Source organism: Vitis vinifera, chromosome 3 (assembly GCF_030704535.1).
Source record: "Vitis vinifera cultivar Pinot Noir 40024 chromosome 3, ASM3070453v1".
Lineage (NCBI taxonomy): Eukaryota > Viridiplantae > Streptophyta > Magnoliopsida > Vitales > Vitaceae > Vitis > Vitis vinifera.
The window spans coordinates 4,902,155-4,924,902 of NC_081807.1; the positions used below are offsets into that span (position 1 = coordinate 4,902,155).

The window sequence follows — 22,748 nt, forward strand, 5'->3', positions numbered from 1 at the left end:
GAATTATGAAATCTGTTTCTATTCTTTAGATGGAAGAAATGTATAGTTACATTTTTTTTCTTCTTCCATTGATACTTGTAAAGGTTTCAATTCATATAGGAGCAATGAAAAATAGAAGCCAATGAGATATGTCCCCCTCCTGTTATAGGTTCTCTTACAGCCATTAAATTGAGAGGCTGCTATGGAGGGTTTGAGTTGTGTAATGTAGATTTGACACTGTAATAATTCAAGTAGTCAACAAGGAAAGTAAACAATCTTGGGATGATCTTACTTCTTCTCTTTATTTTGATTCAAGTTGTATGAGTGATTTGGTTGATGCGTATTTCTTCTCTTTATGCAATAACCACCAAAAATGAATGTGTCCCAATCTGCCATGAATTGAACTTTATGCAATAACTCTAAGAAAAAAAATCAATAATTACATTTTTCTAGCAATATTGAAAGACAAAAGTATACTGGCTCCATCAGTATTCTTAAAAGGATCTCAATATGCCATGAATTGAAATATCAAATAAGTGTTCACAAATGGTATATTGTTTGCCAAAAAAATAACACTCAATGAATCAATAATTACACTTTCCAAGCAATATTGAAAAACAAAAGTATACTGGCTCCATCAATATTTTTAGAAGGCTGTGTATCACTAAACAAATTATTGAACTAAAAAATTATTTATCTTCTTGCTGCCACTAAACCTTAGTCTTTCCCTTATCCTTCTTGCTTCCACTAGTGTTGTCCTTTGTACGACTTTGACTTGACTGTTGAGTACCTATATTTGATTGCTGAGTACCCTATAAAAAGCCAAAAAAGTTGAAAAAGTTTAACAAAGTAGTACTTGAAATTTGGATGAAAAGTTCAACAAAGTAGTACTTGAAATTTACCAATAATTTTTTACTCCATTTAGCTCCAGATGTAGATGATTGTTCTAATTGCCCTTTCTTTTTCTTTTTATAAGCCTTCTTGTTGGGGTTATCAGGAGCTTTACAAGTTCTTTGATTATGGCCCCACTGTAAACAATTCCCACATTTCATGGCAGTTCCTTTCTTGCTCACCCTAAATGCATTTATAGGTTCTCCTGCCTCCCTCTTTCTTACCTTCTTATGCTTGCCTACTTTCTTTGTAAATTTTGGGGGCTTGATTAGGTCATAGGGTGTTTTTAGCCATTGTTCATGGCTTGGAAGTGTGCTTATCATCCATTGGTAACAACTTAGGAATGTCTCCTTAATGTAAGCAATGTCTACATAAGTCTCAAGTTGCTCTCCATGCTCAATTATTGCAGCAGCAGCATGAAAACATGGGATTCCACTCAATCCCCATCTCCCACAACCACAAGTCCTCTCATTCAAGTCCACCACATATCTTCCACCATAAATATACTCCACCTCATATTTGGACTCTCCATTCCAACGAGAAATGCAATGTCCAACCTCGCTTTTTATCCTCTCAAGCTTCTTATAGATTCTTGGACAAACCCTCCCTTCATACCTTCTCATATGATCTCTTTTGGTTTGCAACCTTTGCATCAACATCACTCTTATGATCTCCATCATTGTCAACACTGGTTTATCCCTAGCCTCCAAAATCCAAGCATTGAAAGACTCTGCTATATTGTTTACTAGAGTGTCACTCTTGCTTCTTGGATTAAAAGCATGTCTGTTCCATGTTCTCACATCTAACTTCACAAGCCACTCATATGCCTTCACATCTAGCTTCTTCAACTCATCCATGTGGAAGTCAAAAGAATTCTTTGTTGTTGCCCTAGCAGCACTCCACATTGCATCTTTGAGTACCTTCCCAGGAAAATCCTTCTTGAAATTTGCATGTAAATGCCTAACACAAAATCTGTGCTCTGCATTAGGCATCAAATCTTTAAAGGTCTCTACTAATCCCTGCCATAAAAAATACGCAAATATACATTAGTTATTCATATTCAGGTTATAGATCATGATATTTTTAAAAAATAAATAAATAATTCACATGCACATTAATTGTTTCTTGTCTTCTGTCAGTCTGAGATAAAGACCCATCCATTCTCATCCACATGTCCAATGTCATCCAACAAGCACTGTAGAAACCAGGTCCAAGAGCTTTTATTCTCAATTTCAACAATAACAAAAGCGATTGGGAAGATATTATCATTCCCATCCTTTCCAACAGCAACCAGTAACTGTCCACCTGTTGTCCCCTTCAAATGACAACCATCTATCCCAATAAGTGGCCTACAACCTGCTAAAAATCCCCTTTTGCAAGCATCAAGACAAATATACATTCTCTCAAACACATCATTCGTAGTTTGTATCTTCACTATGCTACCCACATTCCACTTCCTAATAGCAGCTGCATAGTCCCAAAGTCTCTCATACTGCTTCTCCTCAGCACCATGTATCATCTTGAATGCCATTCTCTTAGCCTTATAACATTGGTCCAAAGTCACATCAACTTCATGGTCCCTAAACACTGCACCTTTCAATGCATTTGTTGTCCAAGTATGATCATCTCTAAAGAATGGCAAATATTTATTGGCTAGCCACCTTGAAGAAATCTTACTATTCTTATGATCCTTGCCACACGTATGAATGCTTTTAAAACTTTTGATTTGAAAGGCATCTCCCATTTGTGTTTGGGATGCATGTATCTTCCAACCACATTTTTTTTTACATACAGCTGTCACTCTCCACTTATCATTGTGCTTATACTCAAAATCATGTTTTTCTTTAATACACCACTCCTTTAGTGCCTCCTTGAAGATGACATGTGATGCAAATTTTTTATCCTTCACTAGCTGTACATTCTCCATGCCAATGCGCTGGTTAAACTCAGGGAACCTAGGCCTTGAATTCCCTTCATCATCAGATGACCCTTCTGCACTCCTTAACTCATCACTATCCCCATGATCTTAATCTCCTTCACCATTCCAAACTCCCTCAAGCTGCTTGCCTCCAATTGCTCTATTGATTCCATCATCCTCCATACCAAAATCTTCAATTATATCATCATCAGATTCAGAAAAATCACTCAAATTGTAATCTTCGTCATCCTCGTCATCCTCCACATCAATTGGAACATTAACAATTTCAGATAGGCCATCAGCCTCAATAAAATCATATTGGGATTGAGGGGCTTGTACATTTGGCATAGAAGGTGAATTTCCAGGGAGTGACAGTGGACTTTCATCCATGGCTACAATACAAAATTAACAAGAACATTAATAATAGAGCTGGAGAAAACATAATTAAAAAAAAAAAAAAACAATATAGAGAATAGTGAGAAAAAAAAATATAACAATTTGCTCATGCACATGTGCATGATTGCTGCTAGTTCAATTCACATAATTCAAAATATTACAACATGCTAGCTTAGTCAGTAGACCATATGGCTGGAATCATTACACCGAGACCCAGTATCTTTAACACTAACCAAAAGCCATATCTTTAACAGTAAACTATATATTACATATTAATATTACTTAGCTGCACCCAGCATCTTTAGGGGGAAAAAAAAAAAAAAAAAAAAAAAGATGCACCTAGCAATAGTAGAAAAATGTAAAAATTAATAATATTCTTTTGAATGGATCCATATTCCAAAGTATTTAGAAACCTTAAATCAGTTGAGTTACAAAGACATTCGGCGATCAAATTCCATCTATCCCAACTAATGAATTATCATAAAAAATAAATTTATTTGGATCAAACTAGGTAAAATCTTTAGTGACTTAATGCAAATTTTGAAACTATGTTTATGATTTTTCAGTATCAACTGCTTCGTCATTGCAAATGTTGCATAAGATGGTTGTTAAGACATTAAGACCGTAAGGCTTACTTACAAAGTGACCTTGCCTGAACATATGGAAAAACTACATTATCTTCTCATAATAAAAAAGAAAATTGCTACACTAATTCTATAGTGTAATTAGACATGGCAAGTTTGGACCAAACTGGAACACACTAAAAATACCAAGGGATTCATAAACAGGATTTTGGATGTTCATGATCAATCCTTATGTAGCACTGCATTATTTCTTGGATGGATACAAGGCATATTTGCAAGTGACAAAATTAATGAAATTTCTCTAATTGAAGATTTAGTTATTGGCTTCTGGATCATTACAGAACCAATTGTGTTTGATATTTTTTTGTAGCAAATGGGTTGCAAGGGAAACTTGGAAGGCCAGCATATTTGGAAAATTGGATAACCAAGCAACCAAGCCCCCTTAGCAATAGCCATATCTCTCTCAGGTATTTAATCAAACAACTCTATGACATCCTCAAATGCAACAGTTGGTGAAAGGCACATGGAGAAAGTAAAAAACCAAGAATTTCATAGAGACCCAACCTAGAAATTAAACCAAAACAAGAATTTCTACAATAAAAATTCGCACATGGAGATTAAAAAAAAATAAAAGTTCTTAGAAGATTTAAATAGCAAGACGTAAGAAGAAAAAAAAAAAAAAAAAAAGACATACCCAGATGAACAGTGCGGCGGAACCACCAAGGCGCCGCCGGGACAAGGGCGGCGAGACAGCGGAGAGAAGCTTGGCAGTGGCTATGAACGGCGTGCAGTCTCTCTCTCTCTCTCTCTCTCTCTCTCTCTCTCTCTCTGCCGGACTTGGACTGGTTCTCTTCTCTTCCGTTGGGTTTTGGATGTTTGGGTTTTTTTTAGTTTGTATTTAAAAGCCACGTGAGTGGCATGTGTTTATTCCGTTAGTATTTTAACGTGTGACTAACTGAAGTATTAATTTGGCAGTTGTGAATAGTTTAAGGAGTAAATTGGTCAATAAAAAAGTTAAGGGGGTCTTTTGACCAGTAGTTAAAAGTTTAAGGGGTGTATGGGCATTTTTCCCAATATTTTTTTTGGCTTGTTTTGCCCATTCTGGAACCGCCTTTTGTAATTAAGGTTTTTTAGTGTGGTATGGTTCCCGTGTTTTATATAGAGAGAAAATATTGTAGCCGCAAGTTGTACTATGTATTCTTCCCTGATAATAGTGATATCCCTACAATTCCATGGGCGTAGGCAAATTGTCGAACCACGTAAATACTGTCTTGTGCGTGTGATTGTTTTTTTTTTGCATGTGTTTTCTCTATTTATTTATTTTTTTTGTTTCGCACAGGCTAGGAATTTGGATTAATTCCCTGCAGGTCACTATCACATCCCGCCAGCTGCGTGGTACCATCCAGAAAACCCATCACCCAGGCTTGCAACTCCTCTTCCCCATCCAAGCCACCACTACTATACTCCGTATCCAGGCTTTCACAATATGGAGCACCAGTCAGTCTTGCGTCCACCATTTCAGCCAAGAGATCACCTCACCTCACAATATCCTATCCGTTTAAATAGTCAATGTCAGGCATCCCCATGGTGCATCATGTCTCCTGCACCCCGACTAGAAACCTACTGTGCACCACCACCATTACTTGATAGCATTAATCTTATCCAATCACAAACTGTGAGCATCAGGTAGACTCACAACCATACATCAATACAAGCCTCAGAAACCATAGACAATAACTAAAAGATAGAACGACTTAGAAACGATCAGTTAAACCAAATCCTAGAGACAGTCCCATATCGGGCTTTGTGGAGCCTAGTTTTGTTTGATCTGGTTTGACGGCACGACTCGAATAATATTGCGTGGTTTTTTTTAATGTGCAATATTCGTGCAATATTTTTTTTGGCTTGTTTTGCCCATTGTGGAACCGCCTTTTGTAATTAAGGTTTTTTAGTGTGGTGTGGTTCCCGTGTTTTATATAGAGAGAAAATATTGTAGCTACAAGTTGTACTCTGTATTCTTCCCTGATAATAGTGATATCCCTACAATTCCATTGGCGTAGGCAATTTGTCGAACCACGTAAATACTGTCTTGTGCGTGTAATTGTTTTTCTTTGGCATGTGTTTTCTCTATTTTTTTTTTTTTTTGTTTCGCACAGGCTAGGAATTTGGATTAATTCCCTGCAGGTCACTATCTCATCCCGCCAGCTGCGTGGTACCATCCAGAAAACCCATCACCCAGGCTTGCAACTCCTCTTCCCCATCCAAGCCACCACTACTATACTCCGTATCCAGGCTTTCACAATATGGAGCACCAGTCAGTCTTGCGTCCACCATTTTAGCCAAGAGATCACCTCACCTCACAATATCCTATCCGTTTAAACAGTCAATATCAGGCAATCCCATGGTGCATAATATCTCCTGCACCCCGACTGGAAACCTACTATGCACCACCACCATTACTTGATAGCATTAATCCTATCCAATCACAAACTGTGAGCATCAGGTAGACTCACAACCATACATCAGTACAAGCCTCAGAAACCACACACAATAACTAAAAGATAGAACGACTTAGAAAGGATCAGCTCAACCAAATCCTAGAGACAGTCCCATATCGGGCTTTGTGGAGCCTAGTTTTGTTTGATCTGGTTTGACAACCCGACTCGAATAATATTGCGTGGTTTTTTTTTTTTAATGTGCAATATTCGTGCAATATTTTTTTGGGCTTGTTTTGCCCATTGTGGAACCGCCTTTTGTAATTAAGGTTTTTTAGTGTGGTGTGGTTCCCGTGTTTTATATAGAGAGAAAATATTGTAGCCGCAAGTTGTACTCTGTATTCTTCCCTGATAATAGTGATATCCCTACAATTCCATGGGCATAAGCAAATTGTCGAACCATGTAAATACTGTCTTGTAGTGTAATTGTTTTTCTTTCGCATGTGTTTTCTCTATTTTTTTTTTTTTTTTTTTGTTTCTCACAAGCTGGGAATTTGGATTAATTCCCTGCAGGTCACTATCACATCCCGCCAGCTGCGTGGTACCATCCAGAAAACCCATCACCTAGGCTTGCAACTCCTCTTTCCCATCCAAGCCACCACTACTATACTCCGTATCTAGGCTTTCACAATATGGAGCACCAGTCAATCTTGCGTCCACCATTTCAGCTAGGAGATCACCTCACCTCACAATATCCTATTCGTTTAAACAATCAATATTAGGCAATCCCATGGTGCATCATATCTCCTGCACCCCGACTGGAAACCTACTATGCACCACCACCATTACTTGATAGCATTAATCCTATCCAATCACAAACTGTGAGCATCAGGTAGACTCACAACCATACATCAGTACAAGCCTCAGAAACCACACACAATAACTAAAAGATAGAACGACTTAGAAAGGATCAGCTCAACCAAATCCTAGAGACAGTCTCATATCGGGCTTTGTGGAGCCTAGTTTTGTTTGTTCTGGTTTGACGACCCGATCCGAATAATATTGCGTGGTTTTTTTTAATGTGCAATATTCGTGGAATTTTTTTTGGGCCCGTTTGTCCCACTGTGGAATCGCCTTTTGTAATTAGGGTTTTTTAGTGTGGTGTGGTTGTCGTGTTTTATATAGAAAGAAAATAAAGTAGCCGCAAGTTGTACTCTATATTCTTCCCTGATAATAGTGATATCCCTTCAACTCCGTGGACCTAGGCAAATTGTCGAACCACGTAAATATTGTCTTATGCACGTGATTGTTTTTCTTTGGCGTGTGTTTTTTCTATTTTATTTTTTTTCTCACAGGTTGGGAATTCGGCTTAATTCCCTTCATCCCATAGCATCAAGCTCCAACTGCAATTAACCATTCAACAGCAAGGAACTGTTGTCTTGCAAACTGAAGGTAGTGCTGGTTAACTACTATTTTTCCCTTTTTTTTTTTCTTCTTTTTGTTTATCTCCATTTTGTACAAAAATAGAAATAATCCTAGCATTAATGTTGGCTAATGAAGTAGGGTTTTATGAAAATTTTGTGGATAAGATCTTAGATAATGTAGGTGGAAGTGCAGGCTAGCTTCATCAGATAAGATTTGATGGCCTTGTGTGTCACCATGCAGTCATCACTTAAGTATTTCTTCCTTTTTGTTGGATATATGGACAAATTCTTTTTATTTGCTCACACATGAATCATGAGTTCCCTTGGATAACAAGTTTATATCGATGATCATTTCTTTCTGATGATCTAAATTATTTATAAACATGTGCCTGAAAGCTAATCTAATATTAAAATTTATGAAAAATTTTACTATCTCAAATTTTAAACTTTTTAAGGTAATTGACAAGAAGACATGGGAATTCATACTATTTCCAATATAAAATTGGTAGTGTATAAAATCAGTGAGTAGTGCAGTGGTGCATTTATAAGAATAATGGGTCAATCGAACTTGGATGCATGATACACCTCACTCAATGGTCAAGCTCCTTTTATGTATCATTTTGGTTTCACCCGTTAAGGAAATTTGAATCCGGAGGTACTTCATTACCTGTTCGTTTTCCGTGACCCTCCTATTAAAAATTTAGGAATTTTTAGTCAAATATATTTAGTGGACAAGATTTACATGTTGTGGATTTGTGGCATAATGGTAGCGCTTTGGACTCTAACAGACATTGTTACTCGAACTCCTATAGAAAAATCGTCTATAGTGATAGTTTAAGATATTAAAAGTGTGTTTGACAGTAATTTTAGACAGTGTTTCTAATCTTTCTAACACTTAAAATTTTTTATCTTTAAAGTATTATAAATATTAGAAACACTTCCTAAAATCACTACCAAACATACTCTAATGTTTTTACTTGAAATACTTTTAATGGAAGAGTTTTCTTTGGAAGATTTCCATCTCATATGGGCTAGCTAAGCGAGATGAGTTTCTAATGCCTTCTATGATGCACAAATAATTCGACCTCACAATTTAAAAGGAAAAAGTGAAAATCTAAAAGTGTATGATTGGATCCTATTTTGGTGAAAAAAGTTACCTCTTCTAAATAATGTATTTGCTTTTATAGTTTTCTAGGGTGGTCTTTAATTTTATCTGGATTTTAATAATATCAATTAATCTCAACACTTCTTGTAATTAGTAAAAGATAACTAATCTCACAAATATAAAAATAAAAATAAAAAATTATTGGTTGAATGATAGAAAATAAATTCATTAGACCTAAAAAGGAATTATAAATAAAATATAATGTATGTTTAATGGCTAATATATGAAGTGAATGGCTTTCTTGATTCATGAAATTTATTGAGTAGATTTATGCATTAACCACTTTTGATTGAATCATAAGCATGATTTTGTTTATGGTATTGTGTTATATATATATATATATATATGTGTGTGTGTGTGTGTGTGTGTGTGTATGTGAATTGAATAACATATATTTTATATAGATTATACTGCTAATGTTTTTAATATATATATATATATATATATACCTTATGACAGTTGATGTAACATATATGCATATAAATTATGATTTTGTATCAATAATAAATTGAATTTTGCATATATATACCTTATGACAATTGATGTAACATATATGCATATAAATTATGATTTTGTATCAATAATAAATTGAATTTTGCATATAAATTGTTGTAATATTATGGTTTTCCAATAAACTTATATGTTTGTCTATTATATAATACTCATAATAATAGTTAAATATTGATTTATCACAAAGTAATGTTTATAGGATAATTGTATTATCATGTTGAATTTCATATCATTTATAGTGTGTTAGTCACCAAAGTAACTATACCAGAAAGTTTGATGAACATCCTCTAAAGATGTAAATGATGTTTATTACAAAATTTTAAAATTCATATAATGTAAAGTTTGTTAGTCTCCAAAGTGGCCGAACTTGAGTGTTTCATGAATTTCGTATTATGTAATACATACTTATGTTATTCAATTACTCATTGCTTATGGATGCTTGCAACATATTTAAGTACTTCGTGAATGACTATACTGAAGCTCATTAATCATAAGATATTTAAGAATTTACCCAGAGGTAAATTAACCATTTTAAAAATAATGAATATGATGGGATAAATCATATGCTTTAGTTAGACTATTTGCACATCCAAAGATTGTAAATGTATTTAACATGGACTATGAAGTTATCAGTTAAAAGAAAATATTAAAAGTATCATTATAAAGTTATAACTTTATATATTATAATATCTGCTAAAAGGAGATTTGCAATATATATGTTGTTTGTTTAAATTATTTGTTTGAATCTGGTTATTTTTTTGTTTATAGTTTATCAAGTTTAATCATGAAAAGCATGATATTTTATGTTACAATATTGTCTTCAAATTTACTAATTATTTTGCAATATTAAGTTTTTTTTTCCTAAATAAAGAATATCCAAAGACTAATTAATATCATCATGAAATTTGATGATACATAGGAAATGAGTCCTTCAAAATTATATGACTACAATACTAAAGATCTTGGGAATAACGGATGAATTTTTGTATTATGTAATCTTGTTTTAGTATAGACCACTTCAAATCGATCCTAAACACTATTAAGAATGAGTGTGATATGATTGAATTAGTCATCATATTTCTTTGAAAGGAAGCAAGATAAATTAATGAAAATTGATGATTAAGGCCCACAAGAATTATGAATGAACCAATTGAAAGATGATTCTTGTGAAATTATCAAGAATCATAAAAGGAAACTCAGAATGTTGAGTGTCACTTTATTGGAAAATTATGAAAAGTTGAAAGATTGCATAAATTCTAAAATACAATTTAAAAGAACAATTAAGTTTTGTTCTTTTGTATTATTAAAATCATATTTAATTAAAGTTTTCCTTTTCTAAGATTGGTTTTAATACCAATGATTATGTTTCCAACGAGATGTAAAATATTTATATTTCAAAATCATTTTTTATAATATATATATTATTTCAAGCCTACCATGTTTTAACTAAAAAGAAAAAAGAAAAATGGCTACGGTTATTATTTTTTTAAGGTATATATGTAATGATATTAAGCAGCACATAGAATTAAGGGAAAATTGTGTTTTGGGCCCAGTTGGGTCCAAAAATTAATGTATGGTCCATATAAGTTTCATATTTAAGCCCAACACCCAATGAAAGAGTGGAAATTAAGAGTAAGGATATTGTCTTTAAAAAATCTCTAAAACACCCTTGGCTATTAAATGAAAAAAAAGTAACTACTCACCCCACCTTTTTCATTCTCTCTTTGACTCTTTTGCCCTTCTCTCACCTATTTAATAGTGGAACCAACTTGAATTATTTTTCTTCCTCAAGTATGAAAGATGGTTAAAAATTATTATTATCAAATATATTTTTGAAGTGAATAACTTTAAATACCTCATCAAATATTTTTTTTTTTTTCAAACTTACATAATATATAATAAATATTTTTTAAATATATTGAAAACTTACATAATATATAGTAAATATCATTCTTTATTTCAAACTTATATTATTTCTCATATATATTAAATAATTTTTAAACATCTCATAAAATATTAGTATTATTTATTTACTCCAACTTGTAAATTAGATATCATCAAATATTATATTTTTTTTAAATTTATAGAACATATAATAAATACTTTTTAAATACCTCATAAAATATTATTAATTTTTTTTTTCTAACTTGCAAATTAGACACATGGTGTTTATTATTTTTTCAAAAATTATGTAAACACTCACATGCATATATATAATATTAATTAAGAAGACAATATTTTTAAGACTAATTTACCAACCTTCCAATAATTTTGAAAGTGTAAATAGGTTAATTGGCCGAATTGAAGTCTTAAAAAATATTCAAAATTTCTCCATTCCAAAATTACCTAATTGCTCTCCACACTAATCCTAAATATTTTTGAATAAAGATTTAAAGATTTAAATATTTAAAACCATTAAATAAATACTTTCTTATTAAAGCAATTTTTTCAAAGTAATATGATAAAAATCATGAAATCTTCAAAACTATAATTACAACAAATATTTTTTAATTTTAAAACTAATTTCATAATTTAAATTAATGATTTAAAAAAATAAAAATGTTATAAAAATAATTTTTATTTATTTATAATTCCATTTAAATATGATTTTTTTAATCTCTATTGATAACAATGAAATTATGTTTATAAAGGCAAAATAGTAAAAATATATATTTCATTTAGTTTACTTATAATGAACAATTCAAACATGATTGATTTTAATTTTATTTCCTATGCATTAATTTTTGTAAGGAATGTCTTAATGAGATAGTTTGGTAAAAAAAAAAACTATCAATAATCATCTTAATGTCAAATTCAAGTTATTTAAAAATTGTACAAAACCTATTAGGAGCCTTGTACACCCTTGTACACTTAACACATTTCCCTTGTACAGTTAGTGTAATACCCTTGTACAATGACACAAATTTCATATTTCTCATAAGTTATATGTTCATGTAGGTGTATTAATAATATTTCCAATGGTTTGGTTAAAAAAAACGATGGATGCCTTAGGATCAATTTTTTTTTCCCCAAATATCATTATTAGGGAAAATATTAGAATTTTCATGTGAGAATTAAATAAAATGCATGACATAGGCGTACAATCCTTGGGTGACAAGGAAAATAAAAAAGTGGTTTAGAATTGATTAAAATAATTCACAAAGGGTAATATTGTATACCTTTGTACAATTAGTACATTTCCCTTGTACAGTTAGTGTAATACCTTTGTACAATGACACAAATTTTATATCCCTCATAAGTTATGTGTCCACGTAGGAGTGTTTAACCATATTTCCAATGATTTAGTTGAGAAGATGGTAGATGATTTGAGGTTAAAAAAAATTTTCTCAAAAAATTATTATTAGGAAAAATATTGGAATTTTCATACGGGAATTAAATAAAGTGTATGACATATGTGTACAATTCGTGAGTGATAAAAAAAATAAAGGAATGACTCATAATCGATTATAATATTTCACAAATGATAGCCTTGTACACCTTTGTACACTTAGTACATTTCCCTTGTACAGTTAGTGTAATATAATTGTACAGTGGCGCAATAAATGAATAAATAAAATTTATTATTTTTTTATTTTTATATAAAAAAATAGTACTAAACAAGGTTTTTAATTTTCATTTTAAAAAATACTTTTCATTTTTTAATTAAAAATATTTTCAAAAAGAGACAATATAGAAAATAAAAATTATTTTTAAAAATAAAAAATAAAAACTAGAAAAATATTTTAAAACCAAACTCAAATATAATCTATATAATTTTTAACTACTTGTTTTCATCTAAAATAAGTAAATATACCTTTCAACCATTTTATATAAGAAAAATTCAATCTCTATTATGTATTGATATAATTCACTTCTAAAATTAGGTCATATGAAAACATTTTAATTGAATACTTAAAATAAAAACTTTTCATTCATCCTCTTTCTTTCTTTTTTTTTTTTTTCTTATTTTAATAAATTTTCAATTAATTCAAATCATTAAAATAAATCCTTAATAAACAAATTTGTAACATTTCATATAACTTATTACTAAAAGTCATGTTCAAAAAGTTATTAAAATAAGGAAAAAAGAAGATTAAAAAAAATTAAACTTTTTATTTTACAATAGTAAAAAAAAAAAACTTTAAAATACTTTTTAATATAAAAAAAATAAAATGGTGAATATATTTATTTTAAATAGTATTTTAATCATTAAATTATTTACTTCTAAAATATAAAAGATAAAAAGAAATATAAAATGTAATTTTTATTTATTTAAATTAATATTTTTTTAGAAAGTATTTTCCAAAATAGTCTTTGAATCATTAATATAATTTTTGTTTATTTATAATTTAAAAATAAAAAAATAATGTTGATTTTTCAATTATTTATAAAAGAGTTTAAAAAAATAATGAAAAATCTAAAAATGGTTAAATAAGAAAGAATAGTGGCATGTGAAGGGTGGTAGAATAAAGACAAAAATGAGTCAAGTGGATATTTTTGTCTATTCCCATCTCATATCCTTGTAATCAATTATGGGTGTTTGATGGACTCTTTATTAATTATCAAAACCAAATGGGTCTAAAGTCCAATTCTCCCTAGAATCAAAGTATGAAGTTAGTCAATTATGTTTTAAGGTAGTAAATGCTAGATATAATTGCTACTAAACTCTTTATACATTGGATACTTATGTTATATCAAGTACAATTGTAATTTAATGCTAATCAGCTGAAAGTTTGTCAAGTATCTCTTACTACCCTAAAGATTATAAGATTTACAATCCCAATCAAAGTACCATGAGTGATTGTTAAAATTAATAATGTATGGTTCACTAAGAATGTTTATATTAGTGGGAGTGATAAGTACCATGAAATATGGTTACCTAAGGAATTATAATAAACTTGCCTTTAACTTTATAACTTTTAAAGGTGTTGCTTACTATTGACGAAGGTTAAAGTTAGTAAGTAGCAATTAAATGATTAATCCCTCTTAAATGAAATTAATTAGACTTCTTATATATTAGGAATGATATTAAAATAATAATAAAATAAAATAAAAATATTTCTTTGTTTTGTGAGAATTAAAGTGCCTTGCACATTGCAAGGAATCCCACCTTTTATTTAAAGACTAAACACATAGGAGTTAAATATCACTTTGTTTGAGACGTGGTGGAACAAGGAACGTGAATATGCAAAAAAATCCATACAAAGGACAATCTAGCAAATGCATTGACAAATTCAGCTGGTGCAGATCCTCTTATGGCTTAGAAGTAACGTAAGCAACATGCATGTGTTAGGGCAAGATATAGAATAATGACTTCAAGTGAGAGAATGTTAAGATTGAAGTCATCTCACATTTAAAGAAGACAAAAAGAAGGAACCTCCTTGTGCTATAAAAGGAGGCCTTCATCCTTTTTGTAAGCTTTAATGTTGTCTCCTCATAATTGAGAGAGATGTTGTAATTGTGTCTTCATAATGGATATTGGAGATCCCCTTGTAATTAAGAGGGATTTTACCACGCAACTACTTTTACCCGTTGCTCAAGTATCATTTCATAACAAGAAGATGAAGAGTCGTTGTTCAAGTGTCATTTCATAACAAGAAGATGAAGAGGGATTTTACCATATAACTACTTTTGCCTGTTGTTCAAGTATCATTTCATAACAAGAAGATGAAGCAAGCATGGATGACCTTCCAAACCATCGATTGTCTCAAGAGAAAGAGGAGGAAGGTGAAATCCAGAGAATGAACAATCTCCCATGCGCTCTTGCTCTTTTGCAGTACTTATCCTCAATTCTCAACATATTCTATATTTTAAATGATTTCTTGTGTAGCCTTTATTTTTCTTCTTCTATTTATTTGTTTTGATGGAAAATGGAATCGAGAAAGAAATGAGGTGGTGATTCATATTGACATACATGAATATCATTCTTGTGATGATTCTAAAAGATGATATCATAATTTTTGTGAATTAGGTACATTGATTGTTGACAATTTTACCCCTGCATCAGGGGATAGATCATGTGATAGATAGGATGGAATTTCAAAGTAGTTCACAAAGGGTCATGAAAAACATCCTCGAAAATGATAGTTGGCCAAGATCAAGCTTTGTATGAACAATTTGTTCTTTCTCCTTGCTTTATTAATTTCTTTCTTTTTCCCTTTTTCCCAGCTTTGGAGCACCCATTATCCATTAGAGATAGGGTTTTAGATTATTCAAACTCTTACTTGAATCCTAAAACCTCTCCAACAAATTCTCCACAACAGATAGCAGCATCAAAGATAGAGTTCACAATGATGCAAACTCTTATTCTAAAATTAACCTCTCCACAAGAGACTGTTGATAACATCAGAGATAAAGATCTCAACGATGCAAACTCTTATCCTAACATCTCTCCACCAAAGTTACCTAATCCCAGATGACCATCTTCCAGATCCTTCATACTATGGTCCCATAAACCCTCTAGGCATAATACATCAGGCACCCACATCGGGCATGCCTCCAGCATTACCATTACATCGCAACAATCCTATCCTATCAGAAGCTGGAGATGAGGCACACTCATCAGCCATGCATGCATCCACCAGAGAAAATGACTGAACGCTTAATGGTCAGCTCAACCAAATCCCAGAGACACAGTCCCACTGCATCAAGACAACTTGTCATAGATATCTTTATAACTTATCTTAGTAGTACTGAGTCTACTTTCAAACAGTTGAAGAAACTTAAAAGCACAACAGATGAAAATGAACAAAAATGAAATAATACAGACCAGACAAAACATGGCCTGTCTAGTCCACTTTAAAGAATTCAAGAAAGAGAATCAAGATCGAGGAGAAGAATAAAGGAAACAATGCATAGAATATTTCTAAAATCACTCCTACCCAATAAAACAATGAGATTAGTAGCTCAGTAAAAATTTCCAACATAAATAAATAATATAGTTCTATAAGAAGAAATCAGATAAGACAAAAATCTTAAGCAGGTGTAGGTACTCTCTTAATTGAGAGAACTAAAAGAGGAAAGCTTGGAAGTGGGGTTGATAATGGACGCACCAAAACCCAAAAAAAAGGGAAAACAAAAAGAATAAGAAGAAGAAAGAAAGAAATAAAGAAAGGAGAAAGAAAAAGATTTTTCAAACAAATCTTGATCCTGGGCAACAAGCAATTGACAACTGGCAACACCACCTCATTTCTTTTTTCCCCGATTCCAAAATCCATCAAAACAAACACACGTGAAGAAGGAAAGTAAAGGCCAGAAATGTATATACTGACATTTCTTATTTAGAACTAAATTTTTGTGTTTATCAGTGATATTTATCTCACTTCTTCTCGGAGATTCCTTTTTCAAATAGAGGCATTTAAAACATTTTTATTACTTTAATTTTAATTTTTTTTAAATGATAGAGTAAATTCATCCTTTTTGTTAAAAAAAAAATCATACATTTCATATAAAAAAAAAGAAAACTATTTAAACATCTCAACATCTTTCTTTCTTGAGTAAATTATTGTTCATCTTTAAGTTATTAATTATTAACTTAGGTTACATTTGGATGATATGATAGGATATGATAGAATATGTATATTGTATATTTAATTTGTGAAATAAATAAAAAATAATATAAAATATATATTATTTTTTTGTTTAAAAAAAATTATATCACATTCAAATATTTTCTATTTAAAAAAATGAAAATTTTATTATGTTTAACAATATTCACAATTAAAATATTTAAACTTTACAAATATTTTTTATATTATGTTATTTAATATATAAAAATAATTTATATATCATATATTAATATTGTTTTATAAATTTTTTTTTTTAGTTTTTCTTTTTTAATCTTAAATTTAATTTATAATAATAATAAATTATTTTGTAAAATGAGAATATTAAAAAACAAAAATTGATAAAAAAAAAATGAATTTTTGATACATGAAATATGCATATCTCATATTTTACCATGAGATTAATATATCTCATGTAAAATGGGTAAAAAGAAAAAAGGTGGATAATATATCTTACCACTTATCATATCCTCCATTGGGTTGAATATAGGATAGGATAAGTGATGGGATAACTTATCCTATCTCATCACTAACCAAACATGGGATAGGATATGATATTCTATCTCTTATCTTATTTAGAACTAAATTTTTGTGTTTATCAGTAATATTTATCTCAGTTCTTTAGGGAGATTCCTTTTTCAAATAGGGGTATTTAAAACATTTTTATTACTTTAATTTAAATTTTTTTTTTTAAATGATAAGAGTAAATTCATCATTTTTGTTATAAAAAAAAAATCATACATGTCATAAAAAATTTTACCAAAAAAAAAATTTAAACAACATCTCAACATCTTTCTTTCTTGAGTAAATTATTGTTGATCTTAACTTATTGATTATTAACTTTAGGTTGATTATGAGTGTTTTAGTTAGTGCTTTAGGAAAGTGTTTGTAGCATAAAAAGCATTTTTAGAAAAAATAAATTAAGGTATTTCACTAGATTCAAAAAATATTTTTAGAAAATGTAAGATGAAATAAAAATAATTTTATTTATTTATTTATTAAAAATATTATTAAATAAAATTATCAAATAATTTTAACATCAATTAATAGAAGATGTAAATATGGGAATAAAAATATTTTCCAAATTGAATTTTTTATTAAATAAATTAATCTTAATTATCACTAATAAAATTTACTAAACAACATTAAATAAAAAAATCCGTTATAAATTTTTCTTTAAAAAACTCATCTTAACTTAAAAAATAATTATAACTATTTAAAATTAAGAAATAATATTAAATAATAAAAATTGAATATGGATTAAAAATTTGAAGTAAAATCATCATAAAATTCATCTTTATCTTAATCATTTTGACATTTCAATAAACTTACACAAGAGAGTTGTACAATGGTGCACAGGGATGTGGGTTTGTACAATCGTACCCTTGTGCAATGAAGAATGGGTAAATGGGATCCACGTTTCATTATGTGGTGCATCTCTTATCCAAATAGCAAAGAAAACCATTGCATTTGACTCTCAATTAAATTATTGGTTTGCTATAGTGAGAGATCAATGATAATTTGGTAAATATTTAAACAAAATAAGGATAAAAAAAAGTAAAAAGTTATACTAAAATCTACATTTAGGCTTTTATAGTATATATATGCATATTATAAATTATAGGTTTTTAAATTGATACATATTTTTTTGTGTACATAATTATCATCGAATCAAATTATTATAAAGAAATTAATTTTAATTATCAAGTCTTTTGTATAATAACTAAATACAAAATAAATATCAATTAATAAATAAAATTATTAACATTTTAATAAAAAAGAATACTTATATATGTATTATCATGCATTCCTTCTATGTCATTAAATATATCCAAATTAAATAGATATATATAATTATGCTTTTAAGTTATAAACATTATTGTTGGATATTGTAAATTATATTACGTATTATATTAATTTCTTCAACCAAACAACTTTAAAATATCCATTATATTTTTAATTTCATTTTAAAGAGTTTTTTTCTTACATTTTTACGAGTTTTTGTTAATTTTTTGTCCATCGATATTTTATATATATCAAAATATCCAACAACATTTCTCTGATATACTCATAAAATCGAAGTATCGATATATCTACGATTACCAATATTTTCAATTTTGATTGTTACTACATGTGTAATAGAGAATCAGGGGAGGAGCTTTTGTGGTGTGTTGAATTGATATTTCATGCAAGATATCTCAATTCTTTAATTTTATTTGTAATTTAATAACATTAATTAATCTCAACACTTTTAACAACGAGTAAATGATAACTAAACTCACATAAGAACACCAAATATATATAGAAAAATCATCTAAGAGTTCCCCTAAAACTCCATAAATCTAAAAAAAAAAAGGTACAAGTTGAATGATAGCAAATAAATTCACTTGGGTAAGGGCATTTGAAGGCCATGTGAGATGTTTGAATGGCTTTGGGACATTTGAATGCCTCTTTCCAATTTGAATAATTTCTTTATTGTCATCTACCTAAAAATTAACCAACTCTAAATGAGTTCGAAGTTCACTATAACCAATAAAACAGTGCATAGTAAGATGCATCTACCTCATTGTAAAAATGAAAAAAATTCGAATACATCAGTAAATGTCATCTCATAAAATATTTTTTTATTAAATATAATATCCAAAAATATCATATAAAAAATATATGAATTTAGTATATGCATATTTTATTCTATCATATTTAATCAATCAAGTGTAAATTAATGAAATATGAGAGGCAATAATAAATTATTTAAATTATTATAATTAATAATTATATTTTCTTTTCCTTAAAAGGGCATCATAAACCCAAAAATTGAGTTCTAAATCTGCTGAAATGTCAGTGACGTGAACAAAATTTTTGGAATGCCATTATGCGAGATTCCAAACGACACCGTTTAGAGGGGGTTTCGTAACTTCCATTTTGTAGTATAACTTACACAGACACATTTTCATGAAGCCTAAAATTTATGCCAAGGTTTTTGGCAGGAGGCCAACTTGGTGCTCTTAATTTATTGGAAGTTTCTTTCAATGTCATTAACCATACGAGCAATGACCTTACTCATCGGGATGTTCTCTTTTCTGATTGAGTGCCCTTTTTTAAAAAAATTATTTTTAAAAAAATTTAATTTCAAATAGTAAAAAAGTTTTAACACCATTTTTGTAACCAGATTTTAAAAACCATTTTATTTTTAATATAAGTTTCTAGAGTTCTTATATTTTATATAAAACTCAATTATTATAATTATTTTTAAAAAAAAAGTGAATCTTGTTATGAATAATGGAGTTAGTTACAGAAATTTATTAATTAGGATACGAAAACTTGTGAATGATCATTAGACTCCAACCATCCATTTGGAGTCTGGCACTGAGTCCATCAGGCAAACAAGTAGCACCTTGGCTATGATCTTTATTTATATAGCAGGAATTTTATATGACGCACATGTATATTATTATGTGATATTTATTTAAATATCAAATTAAATATTATGGCCTAATAAAAAATAAAGCTAAAATCCTATTGGTTAGTTTTTCAGAAGCGAGTTTCCTAAATTAAAGGCTTTTTGGTGGAAAATGCACTCCTTATTTTATAAAGGAACTAATCTTCTTTCCATCTTATAAAATAAGCATTCTATTCTATCAATAATATGCATAAGAGAAAACCTAAGGATAAAAGGGTTAAGTGAGAGAAACATGGTTTCTACTACGCTTATTGTTTGGTCTCTTCAAGAATTATCTATGGATTAAAGCTACGTCATTTCTAAATAATGGAACTTTGAAAATCATATTATTCTAAAATCCTTGACTATTATGATTGATGCAAAATTAGGGTTTGATTTGCATAATTAAATAATTACTTACATGTGGTAATAAAGTGATGGTTCAAGAACTTATGATTTTCCTCGAAAGATTATTCTATGTTTCCCTCTTACGATATCAAATTTTGATGAGAGAATTAAATTTATTGATTGTATTTTTTTCGCTGCAATTGAATTGTTTTGTTGATATTTTATGTTCAATTTCTTTCCAAAATCATTTATAATGGTTTCAGGTTATTATATAAATTGCGATCATTGTTTGATGGGGTTTTTGAATTGTTTGATTTGTTTTTCTTCTTCTGTAAAAATTCTTAATGTACCATATGATTCAAATTGCCATGAACATTGATGTAACATATATGCGTATGAATTATGATTTTTAATTAATACCTCTAATTTTTAATTAATTATTTTGGAAAGTAATTACTCTTATGCTTTAAAATTAGAAATAAAATGGAAATTATGTCCAAACGACCTCTAAAAGAGTTAAATTTATATTTATGTTAATTTATATTTGATTGGAAGAAAAAAGAAAAAAAAATCTTATTTTCCCAAGTTGAATTAAAAAATAATAATAATAAGCAAAGAGATAGTGATATATTTTAAATTGTTGTATTATTAAATCCATATTATTCTTTAATGTAAAAAAGGAAATTCCCTTAAGAATTGACATAAATATCTTTTGCATTGTAGTGTGACTCCAAAATGGCACCGTTTTGGTGAGGGTGGTTTGCGTTTCCTTCCTTTTCTTCCTTCAAATGTTCATAACACTCCTTAAAAATAGTCTGAAAATAATATAAAATAATAAAAAAATGTTATTTATAAATATATTATTTTATGTTTTTAAACACGCTTCCAAAATAAAAAACAGAAAACTGTTCTAAAAAACAGTTCCCCAACACATCCTTAGTTTTTTATTTTTTTAACAACAGAAAATTATTAATTTTTTTTTTAAAAAAAAAAAGTCAAGCATGTTTTTCTATTTTTTGTTTTTTAGAAAATAAAAAACAATCTCTGGATTTGCCAACCTTATCCTTTTGAGCGCAAATGGGTGTTTAAGATTCTTAGCAGGCTACTATTTGTCAATAACAATGATTTGTTGTAAATTGGTTGAGTAAAGTGAAGCTGGACCATCTTATGCAAGTCAATAACAACCGCAGACAATAACTGAAAGATAGAACGACTTAGAAAGGATCAGCTCAACCAAATCCCAGAGACGGTCCCACAGCATCAAGCACCAGCTGCAATCAACCATTCAGCAGCAGGGAACTGTTGTCTTGCAAACTGAAGGCAGTGCTGGTTAACCACTATTTTTCCCTTTTTTTTTTCTTCTTTTGGTTCATCTCCATCTTGTAGAAAAAGAGAAATAATCCTAGCATTAATGTTGGCCGAAGTAGGGTCTGATGTAAATTTTGCGGATAAGATCTTAGATAATGCAGGTGGAGTTGCAAGCTAGCTTCATCAGATAAGATTTGATGGCATTGTGTGTCACCATGCAGTATGGACAAATTCCTTTTATTTGCTTACACATGAATCATGAGTTCCCTCGGATAAACATAGCGATGATCATTTCTATCTGATGATCTAAATTATTTATTAACATGTGCCTCAAAGCTAATCTGATATTAAAATTTACGAAAAAAATTTATATCTCAAATTTTAAACTTTTTAAAGTAATTGTTAAGAGCACATGGGAATTCATACTCTTTCTAATATAAAAATGGTAAGTGTATAAAATCAGTGAGTAGTGCAGTGGTGCATTTATAAGAATAATGGGTCAATTGAACTTGGATGCATGATGCATCTCACTCAATGGTCAGGCTCCTTTTACCTATCATTTTGGTTTCACCGGGTAAGGAAATTTGATTCGGAGGTACTTCATTACCTGTTGGTTCTCTGTGATCCTTCTATTAAAATTTGTAGAACTATCAAGTTTCACACATGATGGATCCGTGGCGCAATGGTAGCGCGTCTGACTCCAGATCAGAAGGTTGCGTGTTCGATTCACGTCGGGTTCAATTCCCTGTTCTTTTTAAAAAATTTCGGCCTCTTGAGCTTGTTCCC

At 29.9% G+C, this 22,748-nt stretch overlaps 1 protein-coding gene and 1 non-coding gene across 2 annotated transcripts; one reads left to right on the forward strand and one right to left on the reverse strand.

Moving 5' to 3' along the window:
• Positions 1-689: 689 nt before the first annotated feature.
• On the reverse strand, positions 690-2,401 carry LOC104878812 (uncharacterized). Its single transcript, XM_059735936.1, has 3 exons — positions 2,024-2,401; positions 882-1,889; positions 690-791 (listed from the first exon to the last, which is right to left on the reverse strand). Exons 1-3 carry the CDS (start codon positions 2,399-2,401, stop codon positions 690-692), a joined length of 1,488 nt encoding a protein of 495 aa, XP_059591919.1.
• Positions 2,402-22,630: 20,229 nt separating this feature from the next.
• TRNAW-CCA (transfer RNA tryptophan (anticodon CCA)) lies at positions 22,631-22,702 on the forward strand. Its single transcript has one exon. It is a non-coding gene; the product is annotated as a tRNA-Trp (tRNA).
• The last annotated feature ends 46 nt before the right edge of the window (positions 22,703-22,748 follow it).

Excerpts from the sequence above, each read along its gene's own strand:
- LOC104878812 (XM_059735936.1), bottom strand. The coding sequence starts at position 2,401 with ATGGCATTCAAGATGATACATGGTGCTGAGGAGAAGCAGTATGAGAGA. Across the intron at positions 1,890-2,023 it reads ATGTGGATGAGAATGGATGG|GGATTAGTAGAGACCTTTAA; the intron begins GTCTTTATCTCA and ends TTTTTATGGCAG. Across the intron at positions 792-881 it reads AATGGAGTAAAAAATTATTG|GGTACTCAGCAATCAAATAT; the intron begins GTAAATTTCAAG and ends GGCTTTTTATAG.